The sequence below is a fragment of the Neltuma alba genome, unplaced genomic scaffold, assembly GCF_004799145.2.
Source record: "Neltuma alba isolate B1F8T4 unplaced genomic scaffold, ASM479914v2 tig00003057_pilon, whole genome shotgun sequence".
In the NCBI taxonomy this organism is placed as follows: domain Eukaryota; kingdom Viridiplantae; phylum Streptophyta; class Magnoliopsida; order Fabales; family Fabaceae; genus Neltuma; species Neltuma alba.
In genome coordinates, this window is record NW_021633125.1 from 286,972 (window position 1) to 305,758 (window position 18,787).

The 18,787-nt window shown below is 32.6% G+C and overlaps 2 protein-coding genes across 3 annotated transcripts; both read right to left on the reverse strand.

Annotated features, from left to right (window-relative positions):
• Nucleotides 1–519: 519 nt before the first annotated feature.
• Nucleotides 520–10,208, reverse strand: LOC114740100 (betaine aldehyde dehydrogenase 1, chloroplastic). Of its 2 annotated transcripts, XM_028928224.1 has the most exons (16): nt 10,050–10,208; nt 4,729–4,800; nt 4,402–4,544; nt 4,206–4,286; nt 3,972–4,120; nt 3,661–3,753; nt 3,454–3,577; nt 3,250–3,315; nt 3,011–3,077; nt 2,743–2,819; nt 2,439–2,552; nt 1,918–1,995; nt 1,672–1,823; nt 1,508–1,568; nt 1,322–1,428; nt 520–938 (listed from the first exon to the last, which is right to left on the reverse strand). In XM_028928224.1, the coding sequence occupies exons 1-16, from the start codon at nt 10,084–10,086 to the stop codon at nt 848–850; spliced, it is 1,512 nt and encodes a 503-aa protein (XP_028784057.1). In that variant the 5' UTR covers nt 10,087–10,208; the 3' UTR covers nt 520–847. The 2 variants fall into 2 exon arrangements, with proteins under 2 accessions (XP_028784057.1, XP_028784058.1); XM_028928225.1 differs by lacking the exons at nt 4,402–4,544; nt 4,729–4,800; nt 10,050–10,208 and adding exons at nt 9,682–9,824; nt 10,012–10,018.
• Nucleotides 10,209–16,295: 6,087 nt separating this feature from the next.
• LOC114740139 (uncharacterized) lies at nt 16,296–17,452 on the reverse strand. Its single transcript, XM_028928270.1, has one exon. The coding sequence runs from the start codon at nt 16,824–16,826 to the stop codon at nt 16,584–16,586; it is 243 nt and encodes an 80-aa protein (XP_028784103.1). The 5' UTR covers nt 16,827–17,452; the 3' UTR covers nt 16,296–16,583.
• Nucleotides 17,453–18,787: the final 1,335 nt, after the last annotated feature.

The following is an 18,787-nucleotide window of genomic DNA, read 5'->3' on the forward strand; positions in this document are numbered from 1 at the left end:
TTAATCGTTTTCCTTACTTAGGACCTCATTGTAATTCTCCCATGTAATTACGGGGATTTGCTAGCATTATGCCATTCCGACTATTATAAGGAGAATTAGACAGGCAATACATTTCTACATTCTGAAAGAGAATGGAGAGGTACGTCTTTTCCTTTATCCCGTCCTAGGATTCGTGGAAGAGACTTAAAACATGAAATTCCCCATTTATCGATTGAACCGTAGCTTTGGTATGAACATTCAATTCACAGCACTGTCTGCGTACCCCGAGTTTCTTTTTTCCAGTAAACACTGGTTGACTGGTTGTGAATCCTTCCTATTACCAAAGCTTACCAGTTACCATGCGTTACCGGCAGCATGCACAACTCTGCCGGAAGCTCGCAGTCGCAGAAACCGTGTGTCGACCGCTGAGCTACTGAATCCTTTGGTTCTCGTCTTCTTGAGATCTTGAAGAATTGAACTCAAGGAAAAGAAAAAAATAGTTTGTAAGCATAGTGCCACAAAATGACTCACTTTGGACGATTTGTATGGGAATCAATCTAAAGAAACTCAACCATTCATGTCTCTGAATCCATAACATATTTATTTCCCGGAAAAGGCTCTTAATTTCAGCTTCGATATATGAGAAATATCAATATATGACCTCGCAACCCCGCTCTGTAAGGCAAGATACTCTTAATTTCTTATACTTACATGCACAACAAGCCAATGCTATGGGAGAAGTCCAACACAAACAACACAACTAGTATAAACTCGACCATGTCGAATTTTATCTTCATGAAATTGACCTCACATTTTAGCACTACCCTCTCGTACAACCCCAATTTATTAGCAGTTTATACCGTTATCATCACAGCTTCGAAGGTTTCCGGTACCAGCCCCAGGGTTCATCAGAGATGTACTGTGTGACTTGCTTCACGTTCAAGTAGTTATTGAGTCCCCTGAAAATTAAAATAAGCAAGCATATTCAGATTCAAATGCTCAAATAATGATCAGTCATCATAAGAAACGATTCACAAACAACGATGTTTTAGGTTTGAAAGTAACAGATTCCAATGTGTTTTCTCTACGGCCTTCAAGTATGCCAACTGTTTGGATCTTCTTTCCCTCACTCTAAGCCAGAGTCAAATGCTGACCAAGAAAAATTAATCAAACCAGAAAGCCACTTGGAAAACTGGCATTATATTGCATCCATGCTCTATTTATAATAGATTAGGATTATATTCCTGATATCAAGGTGTCATGGCCATCTCTTGTCCAAACTAAAGAGTGCGCAAAGCGAATTTCACAATTGCTGGCTCAGGAAAAAGAAACAGAACCATACCATTCTCCTAATTCACGACCAAAGCCACTACGTTTTTTGCCTCCCCATGGGGCCTGAGTGAAGCATGGCTGCGAACAATTGATCCAAACGATCCCAGCCTGGAAAGCCTGCAGAGAAGGAATAAATTCAATAAACCATTAATCCAATTCTTTTGTCACTTTAATGACAATCTAGGATGTCACTCACCTTGGTTACACGCTCACATCTTCCTAGATCATTAGATATTACAGCTGCACCCAATCCATAACTGTCAAAAATCACAAGTGCATACAGATATCAACCAACAATTAGAGGAAAAACATTTAACATTAAAGTGATACAAATCAATTCCCGAACAATAATCAACTCACTGGGTGTCATTTGCTAACTCAATGGCTTCTTCCTCATTACTAAACGTTTTTACTGCAAGAACGGGTCCAAAAACCTCCTCTCTCCAAATTTGCATGGAGGTAGTCACATCAGTTATAACAGTTGGTTGAACGAAAAATCCCTTCTTTAAATGCTGCCATTAATTTGGGAAAATCACTCAAATCTTGCAGCAAGCACAGCAGAAATACATGACCCCAAGAATTGATACAAAAGGGGATCTATCATACCTCGGGGCGGGATCCCCCAGTCAAAATTGTTGCGCCCTCTCTTTTAGCAGTTTCAATGAATTTCAATATCTTTTCATACTGGATTATATAATCCAAACGTTAGATACAGCATCATCTTAGTTCAAGACTAATAATTGCTAAAATTAATGGAGAAGTGTGAGGTACGAGACTGGAGGTAAAATCAAGTCATGCCAAGCACAATGTTGTGAGCCACCAAAATAAACATTAAAAAAATCAAACAATACAGCCGACAATCAATGGCAAAAGTGTTCCCCAGGACACTCGATCAGAATGAGTATGTAACATGAACAGAGAAAATCAAAGAATTTCAATTTATATTCCTTTTCTTCCAAATTAAAAGCAAAAATACGCAACAAAAACAAGAGCATAATTCTAAATGCAGGATGTATTTTCGGTTTTACCTAAATAATCCCATTATTTATCCCTATAATAAATGGAGGAGGTGAAGGTAAGTTGAATGCATGTCTAGGAGTCTATTTAAATGAGAAATAAAAGGATACCTGTCCCCGACTGACAACAGGGCCTAGCCTGCAACCTTCTTCCAAGGGATCTGAAATTTTAATATTTTCGATCCACTTCACAATTCTATTCAGAAATTCTGCCGCTATGCTTTCCTGAAATGATACAAGTATCTTGCCTTGTCAAAAAGCACAGGATGCATCAAAGTTCTTAGATCAAGCTCAACCAGAGTTCACATTTACACAATTCAGAATTTCTTCAGAAAAAAATAAGGGGAAGAAAAAGAGGGAAAATGAGATTCAAGTACCAATTCTTGTTTTGCGATGGGTCGTTTATTACACTTACATGTACAATAAGACGGGATGTTGCACTGCATATTTGACCATTTGTCCAGAAGCAGCCAAAGATGGTCCATTCAGCAGCTGTTTGAGATCATGGACAACAGATCAATAAAAATTAAATTGCACACCAGTATCTGTTTAAACTCACCAACAAGTTTTGGATGATAAAAATTCACTCACGTTCAATTAGTCTCCCCAAGAAAACGTGATTCCACAATTCAAAATAACATGGCTGTCCAAAAGTAATTAGCTCAATTTAAAATATCACTGACCTTTATCTAGGTCGACATCCTCAAAAACAATTATTGGGCTTTTTCCGCCAAGCTCTAAAGAAACAGGCTGCCAATAAACCAAAAAATTAGATATTACATGATACAACAAAGAATGTAAGGAAAAAAGCTTCCATCCTATCTCTAGAGTGAGCGTGCGTGTGTTTATGCTTCTCCTTTATCATTCAAAACAGGGCATTGTAAACTGTTCATAACTTGCATATAATACTGCTTGAAAATACCTTCAGCAGCTGAGCTGCAGCTGTCATAATCTTGCTCCCGGTTGCAGAGCTTCCAGTAAAGGCAATCTGTTGAAAACTTGAAAATAAATAATTATGGTATGGAAACTTTACACTTAGACCTCATAGTTACATTAGTTGCAAGAGAATAGAAAAGATATATCTCCATATTATTTCAATTCTACCACAAACTAAAGACAAATGAACCTTGTCTACATGAGGATGGGATGCCAGAGGAGCACCAGCTTCAGGGCCTAATCCAGTGAGAATATTTAAGACACCTGGAGGAAGGCCCACTTCCATACAGATATCAGCGAGCTCCAAGCAGGTTCTGAAATTGGAAATAGCTCAGAATGACAAACTGACGTAACAAAGAAACAAGTTTCCATTGATTGACACTTGACAAGGACATACACAGATGCCAGTTCAGAAGGCTTTAATATTGCAGCACAGCCAGCAGCCAGAGCTGGAGCAACTTTCCATGTAGCCATTAACATGGGATAATTCCTGAATCATGATATTAAAATCATCATATAGTTATCCATTTCAACACTTCACGGGCAATTTGGCATTGTTACATCTTACGATAACAAAATAGGGTTATGAATGCCTAATAACTGATTTGCTACGCATATGCCCCTAAAATCCATGTCGTTTGAGGAAAAGGATGGGCATGTATTTTATCTATAAGAAGCTATGCACATCTCAGCAGAATCAGCAGATACCAGGGAGTAATTAATCCTACAACCCCAACGGGCTCATGAAGAACATAAGACTTGAAGGTGTCCATGGGAAGAGATACAGGAGCCTTTTGCTTTGCATCCAAACCTTCAGCAAGATCAGCATAGTACTCAAAGCAACCAGCAACATCATCCTAGATAAAACCATGCATAAACACATAAGCAAGTATTAAAATAGATGGTATAAACCGAAATGTCGATAGTTATCTTATCACTTACAATGTCCCACGCTGCTTCTTCTAGTGGTTTTCCACAGTCCATTGCTTCGAGTTTCGCTAGTTCCGACTTTCTATCCTTAATCTGCGAGCATGAATTGGATGTTTAGAGATCAGAACATTCATAAATAGACGAATCAACAATAAAAGTAACTTCTGTTTTTATAAGAGAAAGGCGGAAAGAAAGAAATGAATAAAACCTTATCGGCAATGGCTCGCAGATAGCGAGCCCGAACCAACCCAGAAGCCGTTGACCAATCCGAGCCTTTGTTCCGGGTGAGGGCTCTTCTAGCAGCAGCCACTGCAAGCTCCACATCTTCCGAAGTAGCAGCCGGAATATCTCCTAAACAAGGCAAGATTTAGAACACATGAGCGAATTAGGACTGATCCGGCCAAGTACGAAGCACAAGAACTGCTTATATTCTGGTTATCAATTCATGGCAAAGAGTAATGAACTGGGATGTGAAAGAGTAAGGAGAAGCAAAAAGATCATGGAGAGTTGTAGGTGCAGAGTAAGGAGAAGCAACCAATTTTTTCTTCAGTGGTGGGGTTGACGATGGGAATTCGTTTCTTGAGAACTGGCTGTTTCCACTCCCCGTCAATGAACAATTGTCTGGGGGCCACTGGGATTGCCATCTCTCGAAATCTGAGCTGATGCCTGGTGAAACCAACACGACGGTGCGCCAGAGAGACTGGCGAGTTTATGCACTTCCGAGGAGTTAATGGAGGAGCTGCTGCTTCAGGATCGTTCACAGGTGATCACTGATAAGTAATGCTGTAATGGATCCCTGAGAAAACAAATTATGATGGTCTAAAAACACAAATTATGTTACCCAGTGGAAAAAAAAAAATTATGACGTACTATCTGCCTTAATATAAGATTCAATTCAGCAATTCAGAGAGATAATAAAAGTTAAATAAATACTTTTCTCTAGCTAAACACAAGCAATTTTCTATTGGAAGCGTTAAATTTCTTTAAGATTGAAACATTAATTCGTTACGTTATAAGAAATTAACCTATTTTACAACTAAATAAATAATTATTTATAGTATATATTATATTGTCTTTTTCAAATACTTATATACATTTTAAAATTATATATAAGTTTATAAATCAAACAAATCTATAATATCCTAAATTAATTTTTAGGATTTATGTGTAAAAAAATATATAAAAAAATAAATAAATAATAATATTTTAATATTAAGAAAAAAAAGGTCAAACTTTTTGCCGTAATTCCGTGAAAAGTTGGGGGGTTAGGTTTGTCCCTTCCCAATAAACATGTGGTGGTGTTCAATTCCTTCCCTCATAGAGAAAGAGAGGGAGAGAGAGTCGGCGAGAAAGAGAAGAGCTGGTAAAAAAAAAAAACTTTAAAGATATTTTAGGTATATAAAATTATTTTTTTATAAATATTTTTATATATTTTAAATTTTTATTTACATTATTACTATAGTGATTAGACAAAATTTTAAGACTTATATATGATGTAAGTATTAAGTTTTGATAAAAAATGACCATAGAAATTTAGAAGTAAATGAACTGTTAATTTTAATCAGTTTAGATTTGTTTATTTCTTAGTTTTTAGTATTTAAATTAATTTATTTAGATGAAAATATGTTATTTATGAGATATACCATATTTTTATTGATTAAATTTAAGTTAAATAACCTATTTGAGGTGTTAACATATTATTGAGATTTTAATCGGTTTAGATTTATTGAGTGACTTGAGGTTTTAAAATAATTAATTTAGTTAAAAATTTTATTATTTATGAAAATATCATATAATAGTTATATTATTAAAGTTTTGATTAGCTTAATTATTTATAAATATTTAAAATATTTTTAAATTTTTGGTGGCTTGATTTTAAAATTTAAACTTCAAATAAGATTTTTAGAATTTAAAATATAATAATTCCATATTTAGAAATTTTGAAAAATTCTTTTTACTAAAGAAAATAATCCAGATGTAAATGAATATTTTTAGCCTGTTAGAAAATTTTATAAGTTAGTTCTGAAATACTTAATTTTAAATTATGAGAGTTGTAGAAATTTAGAATAAAAATTAAATTAAATTAAAATTTTAAATAATATATAGAAGCTATGGTATTAAAATCCGGACCGAACTGGACCGTACCAGCCGATTAGGACCGGAAACCGGCGAACCGGTCACTTGTCCAGTCCGGTCCTTACCTAAAACAAGAAAGAAACCAACCCGGCCTAACTCGTTTTTAAACTCGGGTAACCCGGACACAATTCGTGTAACTCGTTGGGTCAAATAGGTCACCGGGTTAATTTTTCTTTTCTCTTCAGGGTTCCAAAAATGACACCACGCTCTAATAGAAAAGAAGAAAGGTTGAAGAAGACAAAAATAAAAGCATATAAAGAGAAAAAAGAAACTCAAAGAAAAGGAAAAAATATTAAAAAAAATTACTCAACATAGTATGTAGCGGTTAATAGAGAGAGAAGGAGAATACAAAGAGGGAGGAAAAAAGCGCCGGACCTGCGGAAGACGGAAGAAAACGAAGAAGAACTGGAAAGGAAGAAGAAGTGAAGAACTGAAGAAGTGCGAACGAGGTAGACGCCCGGAGGCAAAAAGCGCCAAGCAAACCTGCAGAAGACGTACGGGGGTGTTTGGGTTTCAACCCAAACCATGGTTTGGGGAAAAATCTCCCAAACACCCTTAAAAAACCCAAAACCATGGTTTTGGGAAAAACAAAAAATTTTTGCTTTTAGAAAAAAAAGGAGAGAGTATGAGAGCTTATAGGATATGTATCTTGTTATTTTTTTTATAAACATATTTTTTTATAAATATATTTAATCTTATATCTTATAAATATATATACATATTAATTATTTATTAATTATATTATCTTATGTATTATTAATTATGTTAATAAAAAATATATTATTAACAATTTTATTCCTTCAAATTAAAATATATCATAAAATATATTTTTTCTGTAATTATTATATTAACTTATGCCTTTTTTGATAATTTGTACATGTAAAAAGTGTTTCTGGTAACAACTATCCAAACACTCTCACTTCTCAGAATCACTTTTTCACAAAATCTATCCTTCAAAAAATCTATTCTCCAGAAACTATTCTCCAAACTATAGTTTGGTTATATCCAAACACCCCCGTAATGTTCAATCAGTCTGCTACGTTGGGAGAAAACAAAGTTTTGAAAGGTCAAATAAAAAAGTAATATGCAGACCAAAAACGTGCATATTCCGATGCGGCTTTAGTTGCTTAGGTAGGGAGAGCTGTGTGAGTCTAACTACTGTTCAAAAAAAGTAGGTCTAGCAAAATAAAATTATTTATTCTAATTTCTCACGGTTTACTTTTATTAGAAAATAAAACTCATGTTTATTATAAATTTGTGTGTTATTATATTTTGCCATTTATTTATATTGTTTAAAAAATTTATATTATCATTTTGGTTTATTATTATATAATTAAGAATTATATTATTTTTATTATGACCGGTCTGATCCTGATTTTACTCCGATTTAACCCACTATCCCCGACCGGTTCACTAACCGGTCTGGTTTTCAGCACCTTGATAGAAGCATAATTAATTAATTATTTAGCTTATATTAATATGTGGTTGTATTAATTGTGTAAATTAATTATTGGTTGAACAAATGATTGACCTTGTGGTAATCCTTTCAATTGCTTTGGCGAGAGGTAACCACTTTCCACTTGTTATATGTGTTAATAATATGTTGTTTGTGAGTATTTTGCTATTTTAGAATAATGATTTATTATTTAGAACCCGAGTAGATATGTTATACTTTTTGAGTTATAAAAATTGTCTTATAGGTTTTTTGGAGTTGTGATTGAGAAGTTTATAAAAGATATATGATTTATTTCTTATAGATTATATTGACAAAAGATTGAGACATTTTTATTATATTGTAAATAATTGGTTATTATTTAGATTTTGGATTGAGTCCTGTCCTACTACATGGTAAGGCCGTCATTAGTGCACATTGGTTGGTTTCTTTTGTCTCCCATAATAAGAAATAGGCCTTTATGACTTCTTATTCATCTCCCAAAGTGAGGGATAAGTCTATATGTCTGATTAATCCCCTATAGTGAGGGATAGACTTATGTGGCTTATGTGTTAGCCTTCATAGTGAAAATTTGGATGACTGAAATTATATTTCTATGGATATATCTATCTTTTTTTTATAGAATTGATAACTATCCCACCTGACACCTTACGAGCACGTCTTAGTATGTATGATGAGTTGGAAAGTTGGTTATTGAGACGTTTGTCTCACCTCGTGGTTTTTACTATCTTCAGGTGATAGTTCAGACGGTGGCACATCAAGGAAGGCTCCGGAGGCATAGTTTGCTGTTGTAGCTTGTATAACCTCCCGACTTTTGTTTTATGTGCTGGTTTTTTATATATTATCACATAAGGCTCATATACTCTAATGTTATAAATTAATATTTTTAATTACTACTAATTGACATGGGAGGCCATTAGAAGGCCAGAGGTCTTTAAAACTTTGCGTGTTATGCTCTTTTAAAAGTGTTGACTTTTGACTAATGGGTTTCATAGCTTGTATTAAAACGATTTATCAGTTTGTATGTGTAAAAATATAAGTTTGGTGCGAGTTAATAATTTGATGGTATTCTTGGACTTTGAAAGTTTAAGTCCCAAATTAACGATCAATGTTGCCCATAACATAAATTTATTTCTTTTAACCATGATAACGATTTTAAAATTTTAAGATTTCTTATTTTCTATCATGGTTAATCTTCCGAATAAATTGTTTGATTTAATCTCAATAGGTTTTAAAAGAATGGTTGTCACAAAATCAATTTATAAAAAATAATAAATATAGATAATTTAAAATAATTTATGTGGTTTTTTAATTTTTTTAAATTAGTCATTAGATCTTATATTAATAATAATACGAACTCATATTTTAGCTATTTGAGGCATTTTGATATGGATAAAATTAAAAAAATTAATTTAAAATTTACTTAATAAATGAAGTATCAATTTTTTAATATTGATGAATTAATTAAAATAACTAGATTGAATTTGGAGGTATGCGGGTGTCTATATGCAAAGGGTGTATATGTGTGTGTGTGAGAGAGAGGAGAATGCTTAAATAAACAGGAAACAGGTGCGCACCTCTTTGGGGCGGTTGTATCACGTCGCTACCTCGTCCGATTGATCTGATCACATTTGTTTAAGATTTTTATATTGTAATTCTAAGACGGTAAGATCTAACAGTGGGAATGATGCACGCCAGGTGTAAAGATTTAGACCACATCAATAATAAATCAATAAACAAAATGGGCGGAATTTGTGGGCCTTCCGACTTTCTATCCCTAGTCTGCGAGCATTAATTGGATGTCTAGAGATCAGAACATTCATAAATAGACGAATCAACAATAAAAGTAACCTCTGTTTTTATAAGAGAGAGAGGCGGAAAGAAAGAAATAAATAAAACCTTATCAGCGATGGCTGGCAGATAGCGAGCCCGAACCAACCCGGCAGCCGTTGACCAATCCGAGCCTTTGTTCCGGGCGAGGGCTCTTCTAGCAGCAGCCACTGCAAGCTCCACATCTTCCGAAGTAGCAGCCGGAATATCTCCTAAACAAGGCAAGATTTAGAACACATGAGCGAATTAGGACTGATCCGGCCAAGTACGAAGCACAAGAACTGCTTATATTCTGGTTATCAATTCATGGCAAAGAGTAATGAACTGAGATGTGAAAGAGATTAGCATCAAAGCAAAAAGATCATGGAGACTTGTAGGTGTAGAGTAAGGAGAACCAACCAATTTTTTCTTGACAACTGGCTGTTTCCACTCCCCACCAATGAATAATTGTCTGGGGGCCACTGGGATTGCCATTTCTCGAAATCTGAGCCGATGGAACCAGCACGACAGTGCGCCAGAGAGACTGGCAAGTTTATGCAGTTCCGAGGACTTAATGGAGGAGCTGCTGCTTCAGGATCGTTCGCAGGTGATCACTGATAAGTAATGCTGTAATGGATCCGTGAGAAAACAAATTATGATGGCCCAAAAACACAAATTATGTTACCCAGCGGGAAAGAAAAATTATGACATACTACGTACTATCTGTTTTCATATAAGATTCAATTTAGCAATTTAGAGAGATAATAAAAGTTAAATAAATACCTTTTTTCTAGCTAAACACAGGCATTTTTTTTATTTGAAGCATTAAATTTCTCTCAGTTAGAATTGAAATATTAGTTCGTCATGTTATAAGATATTAGCCCATTTCACAACTAAACAAATAATTATTTATAATATATATTATATACAAGTTTATATCGTCTTTTTCAAATACTTATATGTATTTTTAAATTATATATAAGTTTATAAATCAAACAAATCTATAATATCCTAAATTAATTTTTAGGATTTATGTTTAAAAAATATATGAAATAAATAAATAAATAATAAATAATATATTATTATTATAATAAAATAATAATATTTAATATTTTAAAAAAAAAGTCATTCGGTGGAAAGTTTGGAGTTGGGCTTAAATAAGTTGTTAATTTTAATCTGTTTAAATTTGTTTATTTGTTAGTTTTTAGTATTTAAATTTATTTATTTAGTTGAAAATATGTTATTTATGGGATGTACCATATTTTTACTGATTAAATTTAAAGTAAATAATTTATTTGAGGTGTTAATATATTATTGAGATTTTAATCGGTTTAGTTTTATTTATTTAGTGACTAGAGGTTTTAAAATAATTAATTTAACTAAAAAATTTAGGGATAATTAATCTCGAGGTCCTTATAGTTTCATCTGATTTTTAATTAGTTCCTTATAAAAAATTTTCTTTTTATTAGATCCTTTTACTTTCGTGTGTTTTTAATTACGTCGTTCTATTTTTTTTCTTTTTATCAGGTCCTTATAGTTTCACTTATTTTTTAATTAGGTGCTTTGTAGTTTTTGAAAAATTATTTATTAACTTTATTCTTTAAAATTAATTTCATTTTTAAATTAATAATTATATAATTGGACAAAATAATTAATATAATCATTTAGTAATTAATAAATAATCAGAATAATAATTATACTTAAATATAAATTATTTATAATCATATTTTAATTTTAGAAAAATTTATTATTATAATTTGAATGTTATAATTATAAAAATTAGAATTGAAAATAAATAATATATTTGTTTAACTAAAAATTTAAAAAAATATTAACATAAGATTGTTACAATAATTTATTATTTTTAAAATGTTATTATTTGTAAAATAAAAAATAAAAACTACAAGGACCTAATTAAAAACAAAGTAAAACAATAAGGACCTGATAAAAAGAAAAAAAAATTATAAAGACTTGATTAAAAATATATGAAAGTATAAGGACCTGATAAAAAGAAAAAAAATTATAGGGACCTGATTAAAAACCAGTTAAAACTATAAGGGCTTATATATTAATTATCCCAAAAATTTATTATTTATGAAAATATATAGATGATAGTTATACCATTAAAGTTTTGATTAGCTTAATTATTTATAAATATTTGAAGCATTATTAAATTTTTGGTGGTTTAATTTTAAGATTTAAACTTCAAATGAGATTTTTAGAATTTAAAATATAATAATTCCATAATTGGAAATCTTGGAAATTTTTTTTATTAAAGTAAATAATCCAAATGATATAAATGAATATTTTTAGCCTGTCAGAAAAATTTATAAGTTGGTTCTAAAATACTTAATGTTAGGTTATCAGAGTTACAAGAATTTAGAATAAAAATTAAATTAAATTAGAAATTTAAATAATATATAAAAACCTAATTAATTAATTATTTAGCTTATATCAATATGTGGTTATATTAATTGTGTACATTAATAAATAAATAAATAAATAGTAAATAATAATAATAATTTAATATATATTTTTTTTAAAGGAAGAAACAAAGTCAAATTTGGCGATTGGGTTTAAAATCCCCCCATGTGTGGGGGTGTTCAATTCCTTCCCTCGTACACAAGAAGGAAGGAGATAGAGAGATAGAGAGATAGAGAGATAGAGTGGGCGAGAGAGGGGAGAGTAAACTGGTGAAAAAGAGAATAAGCTTTGAAAATAGGGAAAATGATAGATAAATAACTTTGAAAATATGAAATGCCAATTTAGGAAGTTAAGAAAATATAATTACAGATAGGGAAGTCATTCCCAAATTGAAATTTTGAAATTTAGTGAAATGATAAAAATACCCTTTGTCCTCTTTTTTTTTTTAAAAAAATCTCAGCCCCTCACCGGTGGCCGGTAGCCACTGGCGGCTGCCGACCGCCTCTGGCCACCAGCACTGGCCATTGGTGTGGTGGCTGCCAGTGAAGGATTTTTGTAACAACATTTTTTTTTTGGAATGGGATAATATGGTTCAAAGTGGCGAGAGTGGGATTTGATCCCACAACCCCTTGGCCACTTGGGCTAACAAAAGGGAACAGGGCCATTGGGCCATTAAAAATTTCTTAACCTTATAATGCAAACAAAAATATAAGTTAACTCTTTTACTGTGATTCCAGCGTGTGATAACAATTTATCTGAGGATGACAAGTCTTAATTGATAAATAACCAGTCTAAATTTGATATTAACAAAGCAACTTTTCCTTATACATAACAGGTAGCAGAATGTACATTAACTAAAAATGACCATAATTGATTTAAAAACGACACGTCTTTATTGAAAAATGACAAGTTTAAACTTGATACTAACAATGCAACTTTTTCTTATATATAACAAGAAATAGCATGTACGTTAATTAAAAATGACCATAATTTATTTGAAAATAACACGTCTTTACTGGAAAATGACAACAATTTATTCGGTATTTCTTGTTATGTATAAGAAAAAGTTGCCTTGTTAATATCAAGTTTAGACTTGTCATTTTCTAGTAAAGACGTGTTATTTTCAAATAAATTATGGTCATTTTTAATTAACGTACATGCTATTTTTTATTATGTATAAGGAAAAGTTGCCTTGTTAGTATCAAGTTTAGACTTATCATTTTTTACGTGTCGTTTTTAAATCAATTATGGTCATTTTTAGTTAATGTACATCCTGCTACCTGTTATGTAGAAGGAAAAGTTGATTTGTTAATATCAAATTTAGACTTGTTATTTTTCAATTAAGAGTTGTCATCCTCAGATAAATTGTTGTCACGTGTTGGAGTCACAGTAAAAGAGTTAACTTATATTTTTGTTTGCATTACAAGTTTAAGAAATCTTTAATGGCTCAATGGCCATGTTCCCTTTTGTTGGCCTAAGTGGCCAAGGGGTTATGGGATCAAATCCTACCCTCGCCACTTTGAACCATATTATCCCATTCAAAAAAAAAAAATGTTGTTACAAAAATCCTTCACCGGCAGCCACCACACCAATGGTCGGTGCTGGTGGCCAGAGGTGGTCGGCGGCCGCCGGAGGCTTCCGGTCGCCGGCCATCGGTGAGGGGCTGGGATTTTAAAAAAAAAAAGAACAAGGGGCATTTTTGTTATTTCACTGAATTTCAAAATTTCAATTTGGGAAGGACTTCCCTGTCTGTAATTACATTTCTTTAATTTTCCAAATTGGCATTTCACATTTTCAAACTTCTTTATCTGTCATTTTCCCTTAAAAATATTTTAGGTAAATAAAATTATTTTTTTATCAAACTTTTTTTTATGAATATTTACTGCATATTTTAAACTTCTTATTTACATTATTACTGTAGTGATTGGAGAAAATTTTGAGACTTGTATATGAGGTAAGTATTGAGTTTTTATAAAAGATAACTATAGAAATTTAGAAGTAAATGAGTTGTTAATTTTAATCTATTTAAATTTATCTATTTGTTAGTTTTTACTATTTAAATTAATTTATTTAGTTAAAAATATGTTATTTATGGGATATACCATATTTTTATAGATTAAATTTAAGTTAAATAATTTATTTGAGATGTTAACATATTATTGAGATTTTAATCGGTTTAGTTTTATTTACTGAGTGACTAGAGGTTTTAAAATAATTAATTTAGCTAAAAAATTTATTATTTATGAAAATATATATATGATAGTTATACTATTAAAGTTTTGATTAGCTTAATTATTTATAAATATGTGAAGTATTATTAAATTTTTTGTGGTTTGATTTTAAGATTTAAACTTCAAATGAGATTTTTAGATTTAAAATATAATAACTCCATATTTGAAAATTTTGAAAAATTCTTTTTAAATAATCCAGAGGATGTAAATGAATATTTTTAGCCCGTTAGAAAAATTTATAAGTTGATTCTAAAATATTTAATTTTAGGTTATGAGAGTTACGGGAATTTACAATAAAAATTAAATTAAATTAGAAATTTAAATAATATATAGAAGCCTAATTAATTAATTAGCTTATATTAATACGTGGTTATATTAATTGTGTAGATTAATTATTGGTTGAGCAAAAGATTAACCTTGTGGTAATCCTTTCTATTACTTTGGCGAGAAGTAACCACTTTTCACTTGTTATATATGTTAATATATTGTTTATGAGTATTTTGCTATTTTAGAATAGTGATTTATTATTTGAAACTTGAGTAAATATGTTATACTTTTTGAGCTATAAAAATTGTCTTGTGAAATTTTTGAAACTGTGATTGAGAAGTTTAGAAAAGATATATGTTTTATATCATATAGATTGTACTAAAAAAAAGAGACATTTTTGTTTTATTGTGAATGATTAGTTGTTATTTAGATTTTGGATTGAGCCCCGTCTTACCACGTGGTATGGCCACCATTAGTGCATATTGGTTGGCTTCCTTCATCCCCATAGTAAGGGATATACCTTTATCACTTCTTATTCGTCTCCCAAAGTGAGGGATATACCTTTATCACTTCTTATTCGTCTCCCAAAGTGAGGGATATACCTATATGTCTGATTAATCCCTCATAGTAATGGATAGATCTGTGTGGCTTGTATGTTAGCTTCCACAGTGAGGGTTTAGATGATAGAAATTATATTTCTATGAACATATCTATATTTTTTTTAGAATTAATAACTGTCCCAATTAACACCCCACAAGCATGTGTTAATATATATGATAAGTTGAAAAGTTAGTTACTGAGACGTTTGTTTCACCTCGTGATTTTTACTATCTTCAGGTGATAATTCAGGTGGTGGCCCATTAGAGAAGGTTCTAGAGGCATAGTGTGCTGTTATAATTTGTATAACCTCCCAACTTTTGTTCTGTGTGCTGGTTTTTTATATATTGGCATATTACTACATATGGCTCATCTACTCTAATGTTATAAATTAATATTTTTAATTACTACTATATGATATGGGAGGTTGTTAGAAGGCCAGAGGTCTTTTAGATTTTACGTGTTATACTCTTTTAAAAGTGTTGACTTTTGATTAATGGGTTTTATAACTTGTATTAAAACGATTCGTTAGTTTGTATGTGTAAAAGTATGAGTTTGGTGCGGGCTAATAATTTAGTATTCATGGATTTTTGAAGTCTAAGGCCAAAGTTAACGATCGATGTTAAGCATAACATAAGTTTATTTTTTAATCATGATAACGATTTTAAAATTTTAAGATTTCTTCTTTTCTACCATAGTTAATCTTCCGAATAAATTTTTTAATTTAATCTCAATGAGTTTTAAAAGAATAGTTGTCACACAATCAATTTATAAAAATGGTAAATATAAATAATTTAAAATAATTTATGTGGTTTTTTAATTAGTCATTAGATTTTATATTAATAATAAGACGAAGTTATATTTTAGCTTAATTTAAAATTTACTTAATAAATTAAGTATCAAGTTTTTAATACTGATGAATTAATTAAAATAGTTAGATTGAATTTGGAGGTATGCGCGTGTCTACATGCAGAGAGTGTGCGTGTGCGTGTGTGTGAGAGAGAGGAGAATGCTTAAATAAACGGGAAACAGGTGCCCCACTCTGGGGGGGTTGGCGCGCGACGCGCTTCATATCACGTCCCTATCTCGTCCGATTGATTTGATCACATTTATTTAGGATTTTTATATTGTAATTCTAAGATAGTAAGATCTAACCGTGGGAATGATGCACGCCAGGTGTAAAGATTTTAGACCACATCAGTAATAAATCAATAAACAAAACGGGCGGAATTTGTGGGCCTTCCAACTCGAGTCCGGAAGTGATATCCTTGGCCATCACAGAGAGAGGAAAATGCATAGATGCCATGAAAAGACCGAAAATCCAATACAGTGTACAGATGAAGAATAAATGAATATAAAAGGGAGAGAAAAAGAAGAAAAGCAAGGCGTATATGATAAATATGTTACAAAAAACCAGAAAAGAAAACGAAAAAGCCTATATGAGGGGCGTGAGCGTGGAGTGGATGGAAGAGATCAGGATTTAGTGGAGGTTTTGTTGTACTTGGTCTTGATCCAATGGAGGCCGGCGGAGGTGCCGTCCTTCAACTTGGACATGCCAGTTTTTGCGACGGCTTTGGTCTTTCCGAGCCCGTCTCCGAGCTTCTGCTTATATTTGGCGGTTCCGGTGTGGTTGTCCTTCGCGTCGACGGCCGCCGGGTCTGGGCCATAATCCCACTGGTCCGCCCACGATGTGCCGTAAGAGCTGTTCCCTTCCATGTCTTCTTCTCCGACCAGATAAACAGAAATCGATCGCCGCCAGAATTTTGGTGCTTCCCGTGTTTTCAACGCTCTTATTTATAGCAGGGCCCCCGCATGCACCATTGCTCGTTTTCTAATTTCGCAAATATATTATTCTTCGCCACCAAGTTATGACTTTTTCATCTTTTTAAGGAATAGCTGAAGCGTAAGGAGCTCGATCTTTGACTTTTACCCCTTCACATGGATATTGGTTCGGTCTTCATATGCTTCTCGATTTTTCCATTCTAAACAACGCTGATTAGAAAATCTGCCCAACTAATAGACATGATCAATCCATGAATAGGTATGTATGTTTATATAATATTGGATGGATAAGTGAAATCTTCTAGAACTAACTAGGAAAGTTAGTAATATAAGGTGAGGCACAGAAAAGAGAGGGTCCTACCTATGCCAGCAATCCACAGCTTCACACGGATGCGCTTACGTACGTAGTGTGGAAGATGGGACGGTGGGCGGCTTATTCTCTTATTAGAAACTTCTGATCTTCAGCGTCAAAACACGACAAAAGTCAAATCTGGATCACCCCTGTTCTTGTTTAACAAGTAACAACCCAAATAATCAACTCAAAACATATTATATGCCCACGTTACGGCGTTTGCCAAATACCCTGCCATAGCTAACATTTCTTTCGGTGCTTCTTTTTTTGTTTTTTTAAATCACAAGTATTTTTCTATTAGAAATAATTTTTTAAAAATATTTTTTATGGATCCAACTTTGGTTCTGTACTTATTATTCTTTTTTCGGTATAAAAAAGTTTAGATAAATTGGGTTTTAAGGGTTTATTATAGTTATGACATAGCTCAAGACTCAAAGAACACTTACAGAGATAGTTGCAGGCTGCCTGCTAACAAGTTCTTCACATTATCGGTGAAATTCAAACTCATTATTTTATGAGTTATCAGCCAACTGTTTAGCGACTAGACCAACACTTGTTGGTTCTGCACTTCTGAATTATACAGGCCCTTGACCCTGGATTGACGAGCACACTAGACCAGCCCATAACTTTTTGGGCCTAATTGGGCTTTCTAGATTTGGAGGGGACTTAGCTCGGACGATGGAGCAGAAGAACTCAATCTATTGTGTTTGGTTCCCACATTTTAACGGGGTTTGACATCTTTCATAATTGATTCACTCTTACATCACTTTAGTCAAAACCTGATCCTGACGAAGATAATGGCGAAATGATATGTACTGTGGTGAAGACAGAACATGAGCATAGCACCGTCCAAATGGCGAGTTTCTGCTTATTGGCCAACAGATTCATAACGCAGCACACTAAATTTTTATCACTTCAACACTAAGATATAATATTATGCTCATCAGAATTGCTTTTCTTCTTTTTTTATCCTTAGCAGTAAGTAACATCGAATCACTCACAGCTTTAGTGCAGGTGTTTGCTGTCATTTTCCATTTTAAGGACCAACACGAGACGATAAGAAGGATATAGGGCGTTGCAACTTGAAGGAATTGAAGTCCTTTGAGGACATTTTTTAGTGGCTGCTATACATTTTGTCAGATCAGACCAGTGTGCTTTTTTTATTTTTTGGACAAAAGACCGGTGTCTTTTTGAATGATGCTTTGAGAAAGAAGGGGGGGGGGGGGAAAAACGAAAATGGCATTTTCTAAATGTAGGAAAGTCCACTATCTCCACTTTCACTTAACAAATAGTATGCCCATCCCTTGAATGGAAACCTATGCCCACCCTGCCACTCGATGCTGCTTTATCTAAATAAATGCGTTTCTGGATCTCCTTATTTTCTTCTAAAATTTCACATCTCTTCATGATCACAAGTTAAAGATGCATCATATAAATAGTGTATCAAATCGTGGCGATCGCTTCCCAAGATTGGGAGAGGCCTGTAAGTTTCTTTTTTATCGGTTACCAAAGAATGGGATGTGTGAAGCTTCAAATGCAAGGA

Coding starts and splice junctions, on each gene's coding strand:
- LOC114740100 (XM_028928224.1), bottom strand. CDS start 10,086: ATGGCAATCCCAGTGGCCCCCAGACAATTATTCATTG. Junction 4,801..10,049: donor CCCCAGACAATTATTCATTG/GTGGGGAGTGGA, acceptor AATTGTTCATTG/ACGGGGAGTGGAAACAGCCA. Junction 1,996..2,438: donor CTGTTGTCAGTCGGGGACAG/GTATCCTTTTAT, acceptor TATATAATCCAG/TATGAAAAGATATTGAAATT.
- LOC114740139 (XM_028928270.1), bottom strand. CDS start 16,826: ATGGAAGGGAACAGCTCTTACGGCACATCGTGGGCGGACCAGTGGGAT.